Source organism: Scyliorhinus canicula, chromosome 12 (assembly GCF_902713615.1).
Source record: "Scyliorhinus canicula chromosome 12, sScyCan1.1, whole genome shotgun sequence".
In the NCBI taxonomy this organism is placed as follows: domain Eukaryota; kingdom Metazoa; phylum Chordata; class Chondrichthyes; order Carcharhiniformes; family Scyliorhinidae; genus Scyliorhinus; species Scyliorhinus canicula.
In genome coordinates this window covers 32,874,137-32,898,412 of record NC_052157.1, presented here as the reverse complement: position 1 = coordinate 32,898,412, position 24,276 = coordinate 32,874,137, and the positions used below count along the sequence as shown (strand labels likewise).

The 24,276-nt window shown below is 45.1% G+C and overlaps 1 protein-coding gene across 6 annotated transcripts in view; it reads left to right on the top strand.

The window, feature by feature from the left end:
* LOC119974369 (protein unc-13 homolog C-like) overlaps positions 1–24,276 on the top strand; it is a 532,106-nt gene that overhangs the window by 174,770 nt on the left and 333,060 nt on the right. For all 6 annotated transcript variants that reach the window (XM_038813153.1, XM_038813157.1, XM_038813155.1 and 3 more), the window contains 4 exons: positions 1,215–1,286; positions 2,403–2,622; positions 4,778–5,005; positions 14,427–14,568. In XM_038813153.1, the coding sequence (XP_038669081.1) occupies positions 1,215–1,286; positions 2,403–2,622; positions 4,778–5,005; positions 14,427–14,568 (662 nt within the window). The remainder of the gene's footprint in view (positions 1–1,214; positions 1,287–2,402; positions 2,623–4,777; positions 5,006–14,426; positions 14,569–24,276) is intronic.

Genomic DNA, 24,276 nt, shown 5'->3' with positions numbered 1-24,276 from the left:
CTCTGTTTGGTCCTGATTGAAGCCATGAAAATCCAACCCAGAACGCTATGTATTGCTAATGTTCTCCAAGAATATGCATGCATTGTCCCTTATTTTATATGTGTTTAGTTTTGAGACTCCAAGTCCTTTAAAGGATTTAGGACTGTTTGTTTTAAAGAGCCAACTACATTGACCATAGTACCTTTCGTTAATAAAAAAACAGACTAAATAAGCATTTTGTGCTGTCAGTGATATCAGCAGTCTGGTATAGAGTAGAATTACTCAACCTTGGATTGAAGGTCACTTTCCGAATACCTCACTCAAGGGATTCTGCAATGTACTGCACCATTAGCTGATGAGATGAAGGCCGATGCCTATGATTCCCTGCACAGTGACCTCCTGATTACAAACATCTCACTGTTGACAGTTGCCAAGAGGAAGCCAAACACTTTTTCACAGTCCTGCTTTAATAATGGCCCTTGCTGTATTTGGAATATTTTGATCGCTTTCTTTTATTGTTATCTTTTTGTGGAGAGCAAGGAGAGGGAACGTCTCAATGAATATCCAACAGCCAGAGGTCTGTGATTATAAACTCCAACAGCGCATGAAGTACAAAGTCTCTAAGGCCATTGATGAAGGTGGTGGTGGGGGTTTGGATGGAGGGGGGCTCATTATTATGAACATTGGTAGGATCCATTGATTCTTGGATCGTCCATTTATTCCAAGTTAATCATTGTCTAGAACTGCATTGATGCATTTAGCATAACCTTCAGGGTATGTTTTGAGAGTAACAACACATAAATTCAGATATTGAATTACACAAATGTAGATTATACATCCATTAGCTACCTGAAGTCTTCTATTAAATGTCTTCTCACACTTACCATTTGGGCAGCATGGGCAGCACGATAGCATAGTGGTTAGCACAGTTGCTTCACTGCTCCAGGGTCCCAGGTTCAATTCCCGGCTTGGGTCACCGTCTGTGCGGAGTCTGCATGGCTGTGTGGGTTTCCTCTGGGTGCTCCGGTTTCCTTCCATAGGCCAAAGGTGTGCAGGTTAGGTGGATTGGCTATGCTAAATTGCCATTCGTGTCCAAAAAGGTTAGATTGGGTTACGGGAATAAGTTGGAAGTGTGGGCTTAAGTGGGGTGCACTTTCCAAGGGCTGGTGCAGACTCGATAGGGCGGATGGCCTCCTTCTGCACTGTAAATTCTATGATTTTACCTTCCTCAACAGACTCTTGCTGCCCGAAAAGCCGGTATATCTTTAACCATGGTCAACAGGACTTCAATAAACAATGAAGAATTGGTAAGTGTGTTTCTTTACTAGTATCTTGCCTGTGACGTGAACATCAGCTGATGAATAGTTTTCATGCATTATATACATGCACACATAAAGGTGAGCATCTGGTACAGTCACCTTACACTTGGTTTTGCACCCACAGACCTGACCACCTAACTATTTTGTTACAGACAATTGTTTACATACAGGGATTATGGCCTACATGTTCACGTAGGCATTTTCAATGTTAAACTTTGACTAAAAAGCATGACAAAGATTTGAGCAATCACAGTTTTCAATATCAGTCCATTTTTCAACACCAATACATGGCTAACAGATTTGACACACCACACTTTAATGCTTGTTTCAAACGCAAAACATTTCTCATTTTTTTCAAAAGCCGGTCATTTCATCATAGTTGGAGAATTACAGTTACTAGCCATGTACCAACCCCTAATACACCCCAAGAGTTAAAGCAGATTACAGCTGGCTTCCCACAGAGAATACCTGAGCAGTGACCTTGATGTGACAGGCTAGATTAGAAATCAAATCTCTCAGCTGCACTTCAGACCCAGGCTAGCCAAGAGCAATATCACAGGAAATATGAGTGTGTACATAAAATTACAATTCACCAATTCAAAGCTGAACACCACAGACATATGGTGACATATATACTTAATATTTCGGAGAAATACTCTGTATTGTGTTTTTATAAATACAAAACCGTACATGTTCCTCTGGTAATTGAAGCATCTTGAGCATTCAAGAACTATATTGACAAATCCTACCATGTTTCTATTTGCTGTCCAAACAGCTATTTTCCATTCAGCCACATGTTTGCTTTACAAAGTATATTACTATACATGTATTCTAAATATATCTCCAACAGTACATTTAACTAAATCAAAATTGAAATATTTGGATGAATCAATTGACAAGAGGAATGCAAAAAGATTACTTATCGAGAGTGATGCAGAATCAGGCACTTTCAGTATTAACTACGTTAATGCATTTCCAATTTTATTGAACCAGTTAGAGAATGGAATGCTGTGATAAATGCCATTTAGCCACATTTGGTTAGAGCTTTAAATGCAGTGCTTTAAAATCGCTAATTTAGATATATCTTGATCCTACTTTTAACAGAAATCACATGTTTATAAGAAGACATTGCAGGCCTTAATCTACCCAATATCATCAACTACTCCACATAACTTTGAGGTTTGGACAGCAACCACTCCTACCTACTGCTATGAATGCGAGGGGCTGCTTTGGGGCATAGCCAGACAAGGCATGCGTTGTACGGAGTGTGGTGTCAAATGCCATGAAAAGTGTCAAGACCTTCTAAACGCTGACTGTTTACAACGTGAGTATTTTCTGCTGACAAATATTGTGTCTTATGTTTTGAGAGAGGGAAATCAAGTGGGAGAAGAAGAATAGGCCAGATTTTGCGGTGAATGAATGGCACTTACCTTTCATTTTGCTTATAGCTATCCATTGACACTCCGTGGGTATTCAAGCCAGAGCTGACGGTTATTATGCAGGAGATCTGAGATCTGTGTGAACAGGCCATGCAACAATGTATCTCTTCAAACATTCAGATTGAAAATTTTTCACTGAGACCGCAGGGTCCAAATCCAGAATTGCAAGCTAGAATATTTCTTTCCCTGCAAAGTCATATGTGGAAAGCAAAATAAAAAGAGTGAAATAAAGATGGAATTAAGAGAGCAAGAGGTCTAAGACAGAAACAAAACTTAGATGTATATGGTTAAAATTCGGAGGAATGAGACTCAACACTTGTAAAAAATAGTTTTCAGAGGCAGAGGGGTTGCTTGGCAGTAGTCACAACCTTATTCATCAAAATGGAGGTAATATTGTCTCACTCAAAGGACCTCAACAATGCAACACTATTCTATTCAGTCATGCACTGAAATAACATATTGGATTACGCTCAGGTTCTACTCATTCCCACTCAGTACATCCACCGTACACATCAATGATTCAAAAACTCCCTGATTGTTTCATCTTGATTTCTTTCCTCACTATTTCCACAATCCAGTCATCCTCCAGCCAGAACATCTGTCCTCAGTCTACATTCTGATTAGACTTACTGTCCCCATATCCCAGTCTCCTGTGCTCCCAGCCACTCTCTGACATCACAAAATGTAACCCCCAACTCACGCAAGCTTTTACTGATCTATAATATCCGCGTACATTCAAATGTCTTGAGTGCTTCCACTCCTCTGACAACTCCCAGACAATAGTTCTCCACATCCAGGTGGTTCCAAACTCACCAGTCCATGAGTAAGTAATGCCAGTCCAAATCCTCCACTCTCTCCTGCCATCAGATGCCTCCAAAGTCCAGACTACATTCCCATTGAGCATTCAAGACACTAGCACACCCACCCCAATCCTGTATGATGGCTTCTTGCCTTTTCTCAAGTCACTCCCTCAATCCAGCTCACAGTCCCAATTCACCAAATTGATTCTTCCTGGTCACACCCTCTCCCCATTCCTTCTCTACATCCCTGTCAATTCTTTATCTCAGCTGTAATCCCAATATAAATTCCTTTTGTCTTACTATATACTTCCAGCTTTAAGATAAGGGATAGATATTGAATACCTTATTAAAATAGTGTGCCCACAAGCCACACAGACATTAAAGGGAAGCAAATAATGGTTTAGAAAGTGGGTCAGCATTTTATCATGAATTTTAAACTAGGTTCCAAGAAATTTAGAAAATACCTTTAAGCCAAATTATCCATTTAATTTAGCAACTTTGATGGGAAATCTATCCATGGATTAGCATCTTGACTGGTCCTAACTTTACTATCTATTAAAATGTCAATAGATTCATCATGTTGCTGGAGCAATCTGAGGGCAGGCTGTGAGGTAGTGATATTGTCACTGGACAAGTAATCCAGAGACCCAGGGTACTGCTCTGGGGATCCGAGTTCAGATCCCACCACAGCAGATGGTGAAATTTGAATTGAATAAAAATCTGGAATTAAAAGATTAACCATGACCATGAAACCATTGTCGATTGTTGCAAAAACCCATCTGCTTCACCTACGTCCTTTAGGGACGGAAATCTGGTGTCTTTACCTGGTCTGACCCACATGTGACTCCAAACTCATAGCAACATGGTTGACTCTTAACTGCCGTTCAGTTCAAAGGTAATTAGATCTGGGCAAAAAAAAGTCTTGCCTTGCCAGCGACGCCCACATCCCATGAAAGAATAAAGAAAAATACCAAGTTGTCCCATCAGTTACGAAGGATTTTGTTATTTTTTTCTTGTGAGTTTGTTTTTGAGGTTCCTAATTTTAAAAGATATTTTGGTTTTCTCTCTGAATGTAATTGAACGGCATGATGGTCTAGCTGTTTGTAATTCAGTTTCAGAGAAATTAATATTAATTGACACAGATTGTACCACCAGAGTCCTTTTTTGGAGGCTTTTAATTCACAAATCCAGCTCATTTAAAATTCTAAATGACCAACTGGTTTCACATCTCCAATTGCAGGAGCAGCTGAGAAAAGCTCAAAACATGGAGCAGAAGACAAAACACAAAACATCATCACAGCCATGAAGGAAAGGATGAAAATCAGGGAGAGAAACAAGCCAGAGATTTTTGAGCTGATCCAAGAGCAGTTTAAAGTGTCGAAAGAAGACTATGCGCAACATTTGAAAACAGCAAAACAGAGTGTATTGGACGGAACGTCCAAATGGTCAGCAAAGATCAACATAACAGGTTAGGTTGCCAGAGAATATATTTCCTAAGCAAATCCATTTACTCCCTAAGAATAAGTTATATCACTGAGGCAATCTCACTCATACCAATTGTTCAGAATATATTTATGCTGTGGCAGTTTTCAGCCGTGATAAATAAAACCGGTACATCCAGTTAAATTAATAATTACATTGTTTCTGCTGGACATGAATTGTGTATGGTTAATGTTCGCCGGCCTCCAAACATGGTAATTTTACTGACAAGCTGGTGGAGTAAGTGTTACGGACAGGGAAGGTGGTGGTAATTTTAAAAAGCACTAATTTCTCCTTTCATAATCCATACATACACAGAAAGGTATTTTGATTTCCCCCCTTTATAAGCAGTTGTGTCTTTCCCAACCCCATGGTTTCCATTTTTCTATAAATAACCCCATAATAGTATTGAAAGGGGATGAACTTAGAGCGTTAGTTCATTTGCACATAATCAAAATGTGGGAGGATGGTCTCGAAGCTGCCTCCTTTGCATTGATACAGTAAAAGAGCGACAGAAGAGAAACAGAAGATTTACAAGGTAGAGACTACAGAGAAAAGAAATATTGTTTTATGTGGATTCCAGAGTCCAGACTCAATGTCCAATGAGGTATTCCTTCACTGAGGTCAGTGAGCTGAAAACCAATGCGGGATAATTCACTTTGCCAGTACATTGACTTTACAGAATGATATATGCATGTAGAGATGAGTCAGTCCTGTTGGTGATGGTACAGTTTCCAGCAAAAGCAATGTAGGTGGGGCTAGGTGTCCAACCTGGGCCAGAGCTCTTTGTCTGTAAGGCTGTTAGTTATACAGTAGTCCCCCGTTATAATGCGCCCCGCAATACCGCGGTTCGCAATATACGGCGGGGGGGCTTATGGACCCCAACTTACTTGACTCATTTTAAACTCTTTTTGAAACAGCACCTTTTTTAGCCGCGATGATTAGACCGATTAGCAGCGATGATTACCCGCGATGATTAGACCGATTAGCAGCGATTATTACCCGCGATGATTAGACCGATTAGCAGCGATGATCACTGTACTGTAGAACGATTAGACGCGATGAGTAGCCGCGACCGATTAGCCCAGTTACACAGCCATAAAAGGGATACCTTTTCCAGTGCAGGTATCTTCGAGTTCAGTTGCTGTCGTTCAAAATGTTTAAGCGCAAGTCTTACTCAGTGAGTCAAAAGATACATTTGATAGACCGGCTTCGAAACGGGGAAACGAAGGCAAAATTATCCAGAGAGACTGGTGTACCAGAGTCAACCCTCCGTGGGTGGGTGAAAGATGAGCCCAATTTAAGAGCATATGTTGGGACAGTTTCTCAGAGTGAAGGGCTTAGCAGGAAAAAGGCAAGGAACGCTAGTGACAGTAACTTAGAGAAGGCTGTATTCACCTGGTTTGTCCAGGAACAGTCTGGTGGCACCCCCCTATCTGGACCTATCATCAGGACTCAGGCTGAGAAGTTCCATCACCAGCTCCACCCAGAGGACAGCAATTTCGTAGCCAGCAAGGGTTGGCTCCATCGGTTCCAGAAAAGACATGGGATAGGTGCAGTTACCATCAGTGGTGAACAGAGATCCGCCGACTCAGGAGCCGCAGCAGCCTTTCCCGACATCCTCAAGAACTACATGGTGCAAGAGGAGCTGACCCCAGAGCAACTCTACAATGCAGATGAGTCAGGGCTTTACTGGAAGATGCTGCCTGACAAGACCCTAGCTGTCAAGGATGATGCCCACAAGACTCTGGGGTAAGCAAGCCAAGAACAGGCTCACCATCCTGTTTGCCAGCAATGCCACGGGAACACACAAGCTGAAGCCATTGATTGTGGGCAAATTCAAGTCTCCTAGATGCTTTCACCACATCAACATGGAGAACCTACCCATTACCTACTGGAACTCTGGCAAAGCCTGGATGACAGCTTCCTTATTTGAGGAGTGGTTCTTCAAGTTCTTCGTACCCAGTGTCAGGGACCACCTTAGAGCCCGCAACTTACCGCAGAAGGCCACACTCCTACTGGACAACTGCTCAGCCCACCCTCAGGGAGATGTTCTCAAGACCAGGGATGGGCAGATCCAAGTGCTCTATCTCCCAAAGAACACCACCAGCAAGATCCAGCCATGTGATGCTGGCATCATTCAGACCTTCAAGTCTGTGTACAAAAAGGAACTGATCCTGGAAATGATAGACTCTCCTCTCACTGTCCCAGATTACCTGAAAGCCATCACCATCAAGGATGCCTGTTATCTGGCAGGGAAGGCCTGGGGAGCTGTGACAGAGAAGACCATCGCCAACTGCTGGAACAAGGCCCTAGGAGCAGCACTCCCACGACCCCAACATTACCCGGATGAAGAGGATTTCGTAGGCTTTACTGAAGCAGAGATCAGGGCAGCTGAGGAGAGGCTAGAGGACCAACTGGATGAGAACCTAACACTCCAGGATTGGGTGGACAGGTGGTCAGCAGCAGAGGACGACATGGCACCCGCAGAAACATTCACAGAGGAGGAGATCATCGACCAGGTCACCCAAGAGGAGGCAGAAGAAGAAGAAGAACCCTAGCCCACAGTGGCAAAGAGCCACTCGGATACCATCACGCACCTGAAGTGGCTCATAGCATACACAGAGCAGCAAGACTTCGACCCGATATACATCCTACACCTGAAGAACCTCCAGAGACAAGCACAAGTCAAGATGAGGAAGGGGATGTGCCAGAGGAAACTCACAGACTTTTTTAAATGATTTTTAAAAATATGCTTGTAAGTACAATTTTAAGTATATTATTGTATGTATACTGTATATTATTGTATATATTTTAATAAATTTAAAACTTGATTTAAGACTTGAACGAACTTTGCTGTTTCTTATTTAAAACGCCCTTCCATTCAGCAATGTTCAGCATAGTCAGCGATGTTTCCTCTCGTTCATTCATTTCGATATCCGCCATCTTGGATATCCGCGGCTCGGTTACAACGCGGGTGGCTGTCTTGGACCCGAACACCCGCGTTATAACGGGGGACTACTGTATAACCACAGACTGAGATTTTGTAGTTAAGAAAGGCAATATGACTGATTCCACAAGTCAGAGGCCCACATCACATGACTCTCACCTCTCCACACTGTCTTTGACAAAGGATGTGTATCCTTCGTTTGGGTACCCAAGATTGTTAGATGTCTCAACCATTAGGAGCTAAAGGGAAGGTTGCTAGGCCCTTTCTCTTCGTAGATAAGCAAACTCCCGTTGGTCACTCCGCTACGCCGGGACCCCCATGCTGTGCCGGGTAGGGGAAAATCCCGGCCCAGGTCTAATTAATGTTGATTTCCATGTCTTACAACATGAATGAAGTATGATGGAACTATGAGGTGATGTAAGTTTCTGCAACTGCATAAACTGCAAGCTGGGATTTAATGAATTCTGCAAAGGCAATCGTAATGGGGAAGACAAACACGTAAATAACAAAAACAGAAAATACTGGGCAATCTCAACAGGTCTGAGAGCATCTATAAAGGGAAAAGGAAGCTAACGTTTAGAGTCTGGATGACTCTGTTACAGCTAGAAATGGAGTCAGATTTATACTGTAGTGGAGGGGCATGGAGTGGTGGGGCTGAATGGGGGCCAGCAAAAGGTGGAAATTGACAAAATGTCGAGGACAGAAGACAAAAGGAATGTAAATGGGGTGATTAAGGCTAAGAAGGGTGCTGGTAGTGGCACATGTTCTTTGTCAATTTCCAGCTCACACTGGCCCCTATCCAATGCCACCGCTCCTGCCCCCCCCCCCCCCCACTACAGTATAAATCTGACCCCATTTCCAGTTCTCCCTAGCTTTGACAATCATCCAGACTGAAACATTAGCTTCCTTTTCTCTCCACAGATGCTGTCAAATCTGCTGAGGTTGTCCAGTATTTTTTGTTTTTGTTTCAGAATCCAGCATCTGCAGTGATTTTCTTTTATCTATGTAAATAGCACGCACACACATACAGACGCGCATGCAAACACACACGCACACATCCACATAGAAAACCACCAAACTATAAACAATACAGTGCAAGTGCCAAAAGAACAAAATCATACTTTAAAAGATGGCATGATTTTAAGACATGTGTTTGCCCCTTTAAGAATGTGTCTGAGGTGAAGCTTTCTGCTCCACAAAGGTCAAATGGACAAGAAAACTGCACAGTGTGATCCCATTTTAAATGGCTGACATATCGCAGTCTGTTCATTATGACCATTTTAACAGTTGCATGTGTTAATGATTAAATATATTATTGATGCCAGTATTGAAATGAAGCTTTTTCATGTTAGCCTGGCACTGCACAAAACAGATGACGATTTGGCAATGTGCATCACTGACTGACATCCTATGCCCTGCTTGCCCATGCTGTGTTGACATCTCCAGCAACCCGTAACAAGATTGTCCTGTGATGTATCTGGTAGTATTTGTTTCTCATCCAAATCCTTGAGCACCATATCTATCTGTTTGCCTATCAAAGCTATCACAGCTGTTTGAACATAATCTCCAGCATGCAGAAATGTATTTTAAGAAGCCCCATGTCTCCTGGAAAATCTCACTGACAGAATCTATCTTATTTTTAGAGCCATGTATTATTTAACTAAATTAGAGAAATATATGATTGAGTAAATCACCAAAAATGATCTGATGTTGATTTTATTTACTGTCTTCATAAAGACAGTTGCATTTCAATTAATCTATGTGCCATCCATAATGGTCAATTCTCATTCCTCTAAACTTCAATAGATGCAGGCCCAACCTGTCCAACCTTCCCTCATAAATTAATCCCTTCATCTCGGGAATCAATCGGGTGAATCTTTTCTGGGTTGCATCGAATGCAATTATATTCTTTCTTAAGGAGAAAACCTTGTACTCCATGTGTGGTCTCACCACTGTCCTGTACAACTGTCGTAAAACTTCCCATCTCGCATTCCCCTTGCAAAAAAAGGCAATATTTCATCTGCCTTCCTAGTCACTTCCTGTACCTGGATATTAACTATTTGCGATCCATGTACCAGGACACCCTAATTGATCTGTACTGCAGAGTTCTGCAAACTCTTTCCATTTTCTCTACTTCTTTTCTATTCTTCATGCCAAAGTTGCCAAGTACAGATCTTCCAACATTATACTCCTTCTGCCTATTTCTTGCACGCTCATTTAACCTATATATATATATATATATATATCCCTTTGCAGATTCCTCGGACAGAATTCTCTCCTACCTGGCGGGGCAGGCGGTGCCGGCACCGAGGAGTGGCATGAACCACTCTGGCGTCAGGCCGCCCCGAAGGTGCAGAATCAGGCCAGTGCCAGCGGGGTTGGCGCCGCGCCAACCGGCGCGGAAGGGGCTTGGCGCTGCGCCAACTGGCGCCAAAGGGCCTCCGCTGGCTGGCGCGAGTAGGCACATGTGCAGGAGCGCCAACGTGTGCTGGCATCATCCCAGCACATGCGCAGGGGTGTTCGTCTCTGCACCGGCCATGGCGGAGGTCCACAGCAGCCGGAGCGGAGGGAAAGAATGCCCCATGGCACAGACCCGCCCGCGGATCGATGGGCCCCAATCACGGGCCAGGAAACCGTAGGGGCAACCCCTGGGGCCAGATCCCCCCGCGCTCCCCCCGAGGACCATGGAGGCCGCCCGCAGAGGCAGGTCCCGCCGGTAAGTACCAGGTCTAATTTACGCCGGCGGGACTGGCCTAAAACGGTCGGCTGCTCAGCCCATCACGGTCTGGAGAATCGCCGGGGGGGGGGGGGGGGGGGCGCTGCTAGCAGCCGCCGACCGGTGCGGCGCGATTCCCGCCCCCGCCAAAACCTTGGTGCCGCAGAATTCAGCAGCCGGCGGGGGCGGGTTCATGCCGCCTCCCCGGTGATTCTCCAGCCCGACGGGGGGGGTCAGAGAATCTGCCCCTTATGTCCTGTTTAACTCTTGTTATGATATGGCAGGTAGTAATTTCTGAGCTAACCAAATCCCAAAAGGAAACTTGATCATGCTATCAGAGCAATTTGGAATTTGTATTTTGTTATGAGAAAGTATGTACACCGAAGTCGAGAGTAAAATTTGCAATTCCACTTTGAGAGATTTAAAATATTGTAGTAAAAACATTTATTAACAAAAGAAAAGAATACTTAAACACACAAGATTACATTTGCACAGTTAAACTTAGTGTTACAAATGTTTACCAAAAGATTTCTATTTAGTTAGACTCATTGCTTTTCAAATGGTTTTTATCAGGACCTGATTCTCCGATGGCACAGTGGTTAACACTGCTGACTCACAGTGCCAGGAACCCGTGTTCAATTCCGGCCTTGGGTCACTACCTGTGTGGAGTTTGTATATTCTTCCCAGGTTTGTGGGTTTCCTCTGGCGGCTCTGATTTCCTCCCACAGTCCAAAGATGTAAGAGGTGGATTGGTCATGATAAATTTCCCCTTAGTGTGCAGGTTAGGTTATGGGGATAGGAGCGAACATGAGAGTGGACAAGGGTAGGGTGCTCATTCGAAGGGTTGGTGCAGACACGAGAGGCCAAATGGCATCCTTCTGCACTGTAGGGATTCTATGAGATTCTATGACGAGTGAATTATTCCGCTAGGAATAAAGGGAGCAGGAATGGAAGGTGGTTTTACATAGCAAACATTCCTAGCTATCATAATAAATAGCAGGGGTTTAGAAATATGAGATGGTTGTTTGCTGCCGACGTAGCGGTCTTTGTAGCCAGTGATCTCCTAATGTCTTCAACCAGAACCTGCAGGCTGTAGAATGCTCTCTAAATCACCAGGCAGAGAAAGAGATAAACTGCCTCTTCAAACTTAATAATCAAAAGAGTGTTCATCAGGAGAAAAAGAGATCAACTGTGTCTCTTCAGGCCGATATCAAAAGAAGAAGTGTGCATTTCTCTACAAAATGGAGTCCATCTCAGTTCGGCAGAACATTCTGGAACATCCTCCACTGAGTCGGACCAAATAGCACTGATAATGGGGGTCTCCAGAGGCCAAACCACATAGCGCATATGCTGGGGGTTTAATTTTAAAAATTAAAAGTGTAGCCCATCTGAAAGGCATAAATCTCATCAACTGTCCCGGCACCAAAAAGTATAATAGCAAAGATTAACAGAAAGACAAAGGGAATACATGAAGGAAACCAGGTTTAAATAGGCGGATCCTTACACAGTGTTGTGCAGTGATTCCTAATTGAACTGTGTCTGGTCATAGGGCGAGGGCAGGATTGGGGTCAGCTATCATCTAATCCAATTCTCTTCCTGCACCTGGTGATGCACTAATGCAGACTCTTTCCATAACTAGTAATTCCCGGAACAGGTCGCTAGTCTGTCGCCAGGGACTTATAGCTTGAGGGGCGCTACTGCACATTAAATCTGACTGACCAGGAGTTTCTCCCGCTCTTATCGCCAGCCATTGGTGTATTTGGAAGGATTTGCAGGTTGACACACTCAACCTGTTTGGCCGGGTTATGAACGCACCTTCCTTGGCCATCAAGTCCTGGGGTGGGACTCGAGCCCGGAGCTACTGGCTCAGAGGCGCGGACACTACCCACAGCACCACACGAACTCCTGTCAGCTATCATACACTGTGGTAAAACGGCCTGCTAATACCACAGCTCACACACAACCCCAAATAGCTACTTAAATGAAGTGCTGGAGAGTAGGCAGTAAACAAGTAAGGTTTTCTTACCTTCACAAGAAGCAAAGGGAAGATTTGCCAAGAGAATAATCTGTTTTTATGCATCATTTTCAAAATATATTAAAATGACCACCAATTTTACATTTTGCTGAAATTTTACTTGGACTTTTCATCACTGTGTACATCAACTTTACATTGAAAGCAGAGCAGTATTAGTTTGAGGAAACAGCTATTATTTTATTCCGTTCCCTGAAAGTCTCATTTGAAATAGTAGCTATTAGTTGGTAGAAAAACTCACACAAACAATGTTAAAGAAAAGGGATTTTTAAAAAGCTAATTGACAGTGGAAAAGGATGACATGTGGAACATTTTCATTTGGTCTCTTTCTTCAAAGTAAGTTAGTTTGAATTGAAATCAGTGGTAATTTATTTAAATTGCTTAATTTGCTGGATAAGTGTTTTTTTTCTGAGCAGTAAATGGCATTGGATTAATAGGAATAGACTTTATGGGCTGAATTGCACAGCAGAAATCCTGGACAATTTTCTCCTCCTTCACCCAGGGAAATTGCTGCGCCCATCCTAACATCTCACTGAGATTAGCTTGACCTAGCCAGGCAAGAAGTCCCAGTGACAAGGCTGTAATAATAATAATAATCTTTATTGTCACAAGTAGGCTTACATTAACACTGCAATGAAGTTACTGTGAAAAGACCCTAGTCGCCACATTTCGGTGCCTGTTCGGGTACACAGAGGGAGAATTCAGAATGTCGAATTCACCTAACAAGCACATCTTTCGGGACTTGTGGGAGGAAACTGGAGCACCCGGAGGAAACAAACGCAGATACGGAGAGAACATGCAGACTCCGCACAGGCAGTGACCCAAGCCATGAATCAAACCTGCGACCCTGGTGATGTGAAGCAACAGTGCTACCCACTGTGCTACCATGCTGCCCAAGAAAGCTAGACCCGTCGAACACTGCCCTCTACGTGGAAGTGGGACTCTGGATGTCTTTTAAGAATCTATTACTAGGACCACCATCCAATTGAGGATGGTGACCCATCTCCCAGATCTGCCTGGCCCAAAGGGCCAGCAGAGGTACTGCCTTAGCGGCAGCGCCATTGGAGGTAGCCACGGCTGAGGCTATATGACGAAAGAGAGGTCACTTTTGACTGCAGGGTAAGTTTTTCTTTCTTACTGTGCTGGGGCCAGGCAGGCAGGCCCCGGTGATCAGAGAGGGGTGGGGGATGAGAGCAGCCATTGCCGCCATGGTCCATCTGTAGAGGCAAGAGACAACAGGCTTCCTTCTCAACACCTTCCCCTGGTATTTTACGCGCCCTCCCGCTGCCCAACCCAACTCCAAAACGATGGTAAATTCTCACCCTATAGATCCCTGAATAGCATCTCTCTGGAATTACTCAAAGGCCTTCACATACAATGAAATAGCTTGAGGCAAAATAACTATTCTGTCAGAACAAACACAATGCAGCAAATATGCTTTATGGAGTAAATTCACTGATGTTGAACTCGGAGAGCACAGGTTGGAAGATTGGTGGAGCAGTGATATTGTCCTATCTTGAATCCAAATGGCCTTTCAGAGGGACTCAGCGTTGTGAGAACCAATGACTTTATCCTAACTTCCAAACAGACGTTATGTCAGCATGAGTGAACGGTGGAACAGATGCTCTCATAAAATTATCCATGATTAAATGTTAACATGTCTCGATTGAAGTTATTTATTAAACATCCCAAGCTTTCCTTTGTGCATACAGTGCTCCGTGCTCAGGGTTTACAAGCAAAGGACAAGACTGGCTCGAGTGATCCATATGTCACAGTACAAGTGGGTAAAACCAAAAGGAGAACAAAAACCATTTTTGGCAATCTCAACCCAATCTGGAATGAAACATTTCACTTGTAAGTTCCTGGTTACAATTTTCATTGTTTGCGATGTGTTGCCATACCTTTATGAGATAATCTTCGAATGTTCAATTCATGTGAGATTTTTATCACATTGTTCTTACAAGTTTGAGGATGAAGTTAATATATATGCCTCATTGAATATTCCTTTATTTTACAATTTTCTAATTACACGCAAGAACTGAAAATAAGGCATATTTGAGTTTCGTTGCCAGAGCAATTTTTCTTTAATCACAACACCAAGTCCATCAAGACAAAAGGAACTTATTTCACTGACAGATCTAGTGCAGAGTAAACTCTGTCAACTATTTTCTGCCAGTCCAAACATTCATGCGCTTCCATATTTGACTTTGACTCAAAAGAGATGGGGAATCAGCGGAGCAGCGACACCACCTGTGCAAAGCCAGCTCAGGGAGGCTTGAACCATTTTCAGGCCTCAGGCTTTTAATCCTGCTTTTGTACTGCATGTGCCTTGCAGGCCTCCATCCCACTTCAGCTCATCGGTGGTGAGAGGACGGGAAATCGGTGTGGCAGGGGAGGGGATGAACTGATTACAAAGGGTAGTGTGTATGTGGGGGGTTGGGTGGGGGGGGGGGGGGGTGCGGTGGAGGTGGAACGGTAAGTTGAGCCAGCTGCAGTCATTTTCTACAGCCCGCTAGGAGGTATTTTGTCCCTTCTGGCCCACAAAAGTTCACCCCCCTTACCACGAAAAAATACATGGGATTTTTCTTCTGCATCCACCAATATTCCCATTAAAGACTGCTAGTTAAGTAGCTCATTACCTAATGTGAATGGACAGAGTGTCAATGGTGCAAGGGAATGTATGATGAAAGGCGGGGCCCTGGGAAGCACCAAGGATCAGAGAGACCTTGGTGTGCATGTACATCGATCCCTTAAGGTAGCAGGGCAGATGGATAAAGTGGTTAGGAAGGTACATACTTGCATTTATTAGCCAAGGCAGAGAATTTAAGAGCAGTGCTCTGCAAGAGTACGAAAGTCCCCGGATAGACAGACCTTATGAACTTTGCCCATTGGCTCCTGTACTGAGAATTCTGTTTGACTGTACATAGTTAAATAGAAGAGCTTTTGTAATTAAGAATAACTGTAATGGAACTTAAGTGGGAAGGAAGATGACAGTGTGGCCCCTTTAAGGGACGATCCTTCGCAGGCCACATGAGCCGCCTAGACCCATAGGGACAGAGAGCGCAAACCTGGGCCTATCGGTTGCCGTGATTCAACCCATGGTCTCCGAGCACTGAATCTTGCACCATCTTCTCGGTCTCATTGTGTCAAAATTCGTGCTTTATTTTATGTTTTTTGTAAATCTCCTCTCGAAGTACTGTGATAAAACTATCTTTTTTAAACCACCTGAGCATCAAAATGAGTCAAAGGAATCAAATCATTGTTGTTCTCAAGACCAGAATACTTCCTTTTACAATTCACTGAACATCAGTTGATGTATGTATTACAATGCAGGTCTTTTGAGGCTGAATCCTTACTGAATACTTGTTGTAAATAACTTCAAATGTTTATTTGGTCTGTGCAGTGAGCTGAAGTCTTTTTCACACCTTCATTTGCCATTTGGTTATTATCTTGGTTAACTCAACTTTTTCCGTATTACCATCCATAGAAAGTCTGTAATGATTCCCAGAACCCCTTTCGGGCGCATTTAGTGGGGTGTGGCACCAAGAAATACCCCACTATCCAAAGATTTGTCAGTGAGGGCGTGATCCAGGTCACAACGTCTTGCATTGAATCTCACCATACTCGTTGAGCGTGCGAATCTCATGAGAATTCACCAGCCCGCTTGTGCCACCAAGGCTGATATATCGCGCCCATAATTTTAATCTTGTCTTGTTTCTCTAAATTCACTACTCGGGCTGGATTTTACCAGCTGTCATAAGGGTGGGCTGGGAGACAAAGGCACTGTAAAATGACGGTAGTCGGCAGGCAGTGGAGTCTCCATCATCTTCCTGATGCCCCGGCATTTTACCAGCAGCAGGTCGGCCTTTCGCTACCTGAGGAGACTGCCCAGTGAAGCTTGGAAGGCTCGTTGCAAGCTCAGGATGGGGAGATCCTGCAATTCAGGCACTCTTCCCCCATGGCACATCCCCACCACCCAGCAACAATGGTCCCAGCCACAGCACCCTGCACTCACCAACCACCCCCTGCCACCCAGTCTCATGGGGCCTGCCTAACTAGCCCCAGTGCCCCCAAACCCCACTTAGCTTCTTCCAAGCTTGGGGCCAGCTGCTGCCACTGTTGCAGGTGGAACAGCTGAGCTGTCAGCCCTCCGATTGACTAGCAGCTCCTGGGGGCGGGCAGATGTTCTTTTAAAGGGGTGTCAACCCCAATGACAACTAATTAGTTGCCTCACCACCAGGAAATGCGGACAGAGATTCCCAGAAATGTCAATGGCGGGCGTCATTAATAAAATACATCCCCTAGTATCACTGTGCGGTACAATACAATACAATTTATTTCCTCATTTCCTGGCCTAAATTTGTTCGCACATGTGCTGAGATTAACGGCTATAGCAACAATTGCGAGAATCAGATCTCTGAATCCTTCAGCATTTGAAGCATCAATGTAGGTCAGTAGAAAATGTTAGTCTGGGATATGCATATATTTGTACATTAGCAGAATCTGCGATTTTTAATTCCAAACCTCCAAATCTCTGCTTAGCGGTTGTCCCAAATGTAATCAAAAGCCAGCTTAAGAATAGCTTGAAAGCACGGTTTGTGTGTAGGCATAAAGACAAAGCATTTCAGCACCATTTTCACATCATATATAAAGCATATAATTTCTTCTGCCTGTTTCAATCCAGAAATGTGTGTCATTTGCAACAGGGCGGAATATGTGGCGTTACAGGTTTCTGTCCTCTTCCTGGTCCCCGAAACCCCTTTGAAACCAATGCACGGAGGGTATTGGAGCCAGAAAATGGAACCTCATAATTCTCGTGGCCATACCAGTGAATTTATGTACGTTGTGTGGTAGTATGACTAGGGGTATTACGGTACCTGGGAGTGTGAGCTGCCATTGGTGCAGAGGACTCGCTGCCCATTGGCCCAGGTATCGTGCGCCTCTTATCCCTATTGGCTAAGAGGAAGGTAGCTCCGCCTACGAGGCGGGCTATACGAACCCGTGTTCCCCGGCAGCCAGCCATTTTCCTGTACGTCTGCTGCCGGGCTCACTTCTTGCTAATTAAAGTCTTTCGTTTTGGACTTCACCTACGTTTCGTGTCCACTGATTGTGCATCACGTTGATCGATTTCTCACATTGAGATCTTCTGTGAGGTCCTGTCAGTCCACCTGTTCAATGTGATTTAAACATTTTTGAACAAGCTTTGTGAATGGCTGAATAGATAGAGGTAAAATATGGGGTGGTACTGGTCTTGACTGAACAGGAAATGTCTCGCGTGCCTTCCTGTTATAGTGGGGAATTTCCATTTACCTCAGGCACCCCCGGCCCAAAAGGATAAACAAATCAACTGGGATTTCCACTCTTGCATATTACTTACTGACTCCTGAGTCAAGACCTGCAAGAAAATTTGGAGGCAGTACAAAGAAGAGTCACAATGCTGCTTACTCGTCTTAAAGGTTCATGTTATAAAGAATGACGAGGGAAACCCAAGCGGGTGGGAAATAATTGGTGTTTGAAATGCCTGGGAACATGTGCAAGAAGTAATTACTTCAGCACAAGGAATGTTCTCCTGGATGGACTAGTTGAGGTTGAAACAAGCCTAGTATCATTCCATAAACAAATGGATGTTGCAAAGTGAGAGGGTAATTTGTAGAGTGTTTCTGTTTAGCTGAGTTAAGGTGAGTCAAATGAGGCTCCTCATGCCCGATTACCTTGTTAAATAAAGTAAAGTGAGCCTTTATTTGTAAAATGAGAGTGTTCCAATCATACATAGGTCAAAGTCAAATTGAGTTTTAGCATTCCTGGCAAAGTGGACATCAAAAGGTGCATGGCATAAGGCAGGCACTTGCTGTCAGTTATTGCATGAATGGTTAACTGTGGGATGTCCAGCTGGCGTCTCGTGAGCCACATAAGGCTCCACGACAGCTGTAGGATGACTTTTGGCTGCTTTAATTAGCTGCGCAGTCCAGGTATTCCTCCCTGGTGTCAGAGGAACAGGACAAAAACAAAACCAGCAGTCCTCCTCCAATTCTGAGCCAACCAGATAACATATTTAGAATGAATTACAGTCTATTAACCATTCACTGCTAGATATGCTGAAAGAAAACTGATGCCTTCGCTCCTGCAGCACAACACAAAATGGAGCTAGGTACAAAACTGACATTTATTGTTCTGAAAAACGTCACTTCTCTTCCTCCTATAATTATGGCATTTTTATGCAGATGATTTCTGTTTGTGCTTCTCAATTAATCTCCGTCCCTCCCATATGTTAATAGTGAATTAAGTAGCTAAAAAAAGAAGCCTCATTGCTTAATTGCCATTTGCCTATCTTGTGTACACAGTCAAGCCCATAATTTAATGGCAAGAACTGCGTAGAAGGTGTAGCTCAGTGCAGGTCCCTTTAATTTAATGTATACGACTTTTACAAAATGGTATAGTATTGAATTTTGCTTTTCTGGTAAGGACTTGACCCTGTCCCATCCCCCCCCCCCCCCCCTTAATTGGCAGCGGCAAACCAATCTTTAAAGACAGAGATGAACAGCCTTCACCTTGAGTGGAACCCTTCCTCTGACCCCCTAGCCGCTGGAACTCTGCCACCTCCCTTAACAACGCTGAAGTCCTGGTGGCTCCGCCGATCTCCAACCAAGTAGGATTCGTCTACGGGGAATCAGAGAGGCAAAGGCCACAACATCGGCCCCCTTCCCCGATGGAAGCTCCGGCAAATCCGACACCCCAAAAATCAGCACCAATGGACATGGCTTCTGCCTCACCCCGATGATCACCGAAAAGGTCTCAAAGACCGAGGCCGAGAACCCGGCCAATTTTGGCGAGTGGTTTGCCGCCCCCTTAAACACCTCCCACACCTATGCTCCACATCAGGAAGAACCCACTCATGTGCGCTCTAGTCATGAGAGCCCTCTGGACAACTGTATATTGTATCAGGCTCAGCCTGGCACAAGAGGAAGTCGAGTTCACCCGATACAATATCTCACTCCAGACTCCTCCTTTCAGTACCAAGCACCAGCAACCACCCATATTTATGTGAGAGCTTCCATTCCCCCAGCTCATCCTACAATAATACCTACCCATCAATGGATGACACGGCAACTGGGGGAATGAAGCAAGTTCTTCGCGAGCAAGGTCCCGCACCTGCATATACCTAAATTCATTCCCCTCCTGAGTTGGTATTTTCCCTTCTACTCCCCCAGTCCCACGAACCTACCCTCCAGAAACAGATCCCTAATCCTCTCAATCCCCTCCCTCTTCCAAATCCTATCCGAAGTGGTGCAAATCTATGGTTTCTGCAGATTGGCGACAATACCAACAAGTCCCCCAATCACAAATGCGGCCTAAACTGATTCCAAAGTTTACCGGATGCCACTACTACCAAGCTCATTGTAAACCTGGCCAGGGAAAACAGGAGCAGGGCAGTAACCAATGCCTCTAGACACGACCCTACACAGGAAGCCTCCTCCATTTGCCCCCACCCCGATCCCGGCTCCACCAACCACGGCCTCACCTTCTCTACATTTGCCACCCGGTAGTATAATATTAAATTTGGTAACTCCAGCCTCACAATACGCTGTCCCCTCTGTAAAAATATTTTTCCAATCCTGGGTGTCTTACTTGCCCACACAAAGGCAGAGATTAGCTTATCCACCCTGACAGAAAATGCTTTGGGAGGAAGCTCGGGAGAGACAGGAATTTACCGGAAATACTTTGTTCTTGGTCATGTTAAGTTTGTACCCTTAGAAGGATCCAAACGTCCTTCGCAGTCCCATTACCTTCCCCATTCATGATAGAGGGTCCAGGACGTACAGCAACAGGTCGCCCGCATAAAGGAATACCCCCCCCCCCCCCAATACCTTTTCATTCATTTGACGACCTAAGTGCAATGGCTAAGGGTTCAATAGCGAGCGCAAACAACAATAGGGACAACAGACATCTCTGCCTCGTGCCACTGTACAGCCGGGCGTATCCTGAGCTCACCGCAGTAGCCCTAACACTCGCTATATGGCCCAAACCCACATCATCCTAGGACCTCAAAAATACCTCCATGTCACTCGATGAAAAGCCTTCTCTGTGCCCATAGTGATGATTATTTCAGGCGCCTTCCGCCTATATGAGGTCATGGCCACATTCAAAAGTGACCCAATATTAGTCGACAACTGTTGCCCCTTAACAAAGCCAGTCTGGTCCTCGGAGACCACCTCCGGTTCACAACCCTCCAGACACCTCGCCAAGACCTTTGCTATCACCTTCATACCTGTGTTCAGCAAAGAAATGGGCCTATAAGACCCACACCGCACTGGATCCTTCTTCTTTGGGATCAGGGAGATGGACGCCTGGACCAACATGGCTGGCAATTCTCCCCGCAACAGGCATTTTACATCCCCAATAAATGTGGTGCCAGTAATCCAGAATATTGCTTATAAAATTCCATCGGAAAACCATCCGGCCTTGGTGCCTTCCCTGATTGCACAGAACCAATGCACTCCATTATCTCCTGTGGCCCCAACAGCGCATCCAACCCCTGCCCCGCCACCACCACCGGGAAGTTCAGACTGTCTAAAAATTGTTCCATCTCCAAGCCCTGTGTTGGGGGGCCCAGACCTATACAGCCCCCAATAAAATGCCTCAAATGCGCCATTAACTTTGTCTGGAGCTGTCACCAGCCCTCCCCTTGGTCCCTAACCTGGGCTACTTCTTATGCAGCTACCTGTTTTCTCAGCTGGAGCGCAAATAGACAGCTGGTCTTCTCCCCATACTCATAGAATGCTCCCCGTGAGTGATGCCAGTGGTTCACCACCTTCCCTGTTGACATCAAATCGAACACTTACCTGCAACCTCTCCGCTAACAGCTCTTTTGTCAGGGCTGTAGAGTACTGCTGATCCACTTCCAGAATAGAGTCGACCAACCTCTGCCTTTCCATCCTCCCACCCTTGTCCCCGTGGGCCTTATATGAAATTACCTCCTGTCTGATCACTGCCTTCAGAGCCTCCCTTAACGTGGTGGGCGACACCTCCCCATTTTGGTTGAACTCTACTTGACTCACTATGGCCGAGGCTACCTTCTCACAAAACATCTTGTCCGCCAGGAGCGCCGTGCGGGCGCTCGCCTAGCCCTGTCTCTAGCCTCATATCCATGTAGTGCGTGATCCAGTATCAATGTGTACTCCGCCCCCACAATCCCCGGGAGTACCGATTTCCCCACCATTAATAAGTCTATTTGGGAGTATACCCAATGCATGTGAGAGAAGAAGAAAACTCCCTCTCTCCTGGATTCCTAAACCTCCACGGGTCCACACCCCATCTGTTCCATAAAGACTACCAATTATTTCGCCATCCCCAATGTTGCTACAGACTCAATCTGTCTGTCCTTGTGTCCAACATGTAGTTGAAATCTCCCCTCATGATCAGTTGATGAGTTTGAGGTCCGAGATGGCTGCCAACACCTCCTTAATAAAATACATGTCATCCCAGGTTGGAGCATAAATGTTGATAAAGACTACTGGTGCCCCTGTCAAGACCTCCCCCACCATCATGTACCATCCCCTCCAGATCCAGCACTGTACTAGCTGCTGTAAAGTCCACTCTCTTGTTAAAAAGGATCGCTATCCCTCTTGACTTCGAATCAAAACTTGAGTGGAATGTTTGCCCCATCTATCCCTTCCTGAGTCTCATCTGATCCCTCACCCTCACGTGCGTCTCCTGCAAGAAGATAACATCTGCTTTCAAGCTCTTCAAATGCGCAAACACTTTGGATTTTTTGACCGGGCCATTTAACTCCCTCATGTTCCATGTAGTTATGCTAACAAGGGTTCTCGGAACCTGCCCTCTATTAGGATCTGACTTCCCAACTTGGGGAGGTTTTTGGCCCACCCAAAATAGCTACCACCACCGCCCTTTCCCACACCTAACCACAAAGACATCTGTGTCACCTGCATTCTACCCTCCCCCCTCTTCCTTTCGAACAACTAACCTGCCCAACCAACTCCCAAAACTCCGCCCCCACAAACAAAGAGAACCTAACCAACCCAAGCACGCTGCCTCTCCCCCACCAACCTGACCGCCTCCCGCTCCGCTCCCTGATTATCCGCTGCAACTGTTCAATAGCATCCCTGCCAGCATGGTGACCCCCACTTAGAGAAGCACAGAAAGAACCCCACTCAAACATCCCAAACTATCCTTCACCCCACTCCTCTATACGAACCAGTGCAAACCAGAAAGAACAAACCCAAATCTCCTCTTGACAAAGCCCCATACCCGAAACTCCCAACAAGAGAAAAACACAGGACCCAAAGTAATCCCAACATCATTCACATGTTGGTGAAGAACCAAAACATGAACATATAGCATCTCCAAACATTCAAGTTACAATGACATTAAAACTGTACACTGGCAGCACTAATCCTCCCCAAACCATTCTCCATTTTTTCTCACAAAGTTGTTTGCCTCCTCCAGCATATTAAAATAATGTTCTTTGTGCTTAAACGTGACCCATAGTTTTGCCGGGTACAGCATCCTGAATCTCACTTTGCTCCTAAAGAGTGCCGTTTTGTTGAAACCCACTTAATGTTTTGCCAGGTCAGCTCCAGTCTTCTGGTATACGTGTGTGGAGTGACCCTCCCAGCTAGTCTCAAATTGACTTCAGCCACCTCAAAATCCGCTCCTTTTCCAATTACTTATGTAACCGAATGATTAGCTCCCTTGGCAGATTCCCAGCTCTCTGTTTCTGACGCAGTGACCGGTGGGCCCAATATAGCTCTGGGGGCTTGTCGTAAACCCTCGCCATGACCACCTCCCCAAACACCTTCACCGCATATTCAGTGGCGTACACACCTTTGACTCCTTCCAGCAGTCCAAATATCCTTAGATGTTGACGTCCAGATCAGTTCTCCTGGTCGTCTAACTAGGCCTTCAAAACAATGTGCGTCTCCTCCAGAGACACAATCCGGTCACTGTGATCCGAGACCACCTTCTCCACCTCCTGAATCATCGAGCCCTGCAACTCCAGTCGCTGCTCCACCCTATCCAACGCCCCGTGAGGAGGAGCTATTGCGGCTTTGATTGCCCTGGCAGGTCTTCCTGCGTCTGCTGCCGAAGCTTCTTAAATTCACCAACGACGAACTCCTTTAACTTCTCCGTTGGTAATGGAGAGGATGACAATGACATGTTGCGGCCTGCCATATTTCCCTTCCCTGCACCACAAGGGTCTTCCAAATCTTGAGCTGGGGCTTTGTTCGATTTAAGCCTTGTATTAAAACCCGCCGACATGCCACATTGGAGGAGAACCCAACAAGCTTCAATTGCTTTGTTCTATTTCCCACCAAAACACTCATTTACTGGACAGAAAGGGCCGAAAGCCAAGTCTCCAAGCGGGAACTAACCTGTGGAACTTTGGACAAGACTTTGCTTCTTTAGACAAGGCTTTGCTTTTCTGGGTCTTCACAACATTCCTTTTTGGTCCTAAAAAAATTCTGCGTTTGGGAGCAACTTCAAGCTAGATGAAGAAAGTATTCAGGAGAAAGGAAGGACAAAATTACTCTGGAGAGAGTGCAG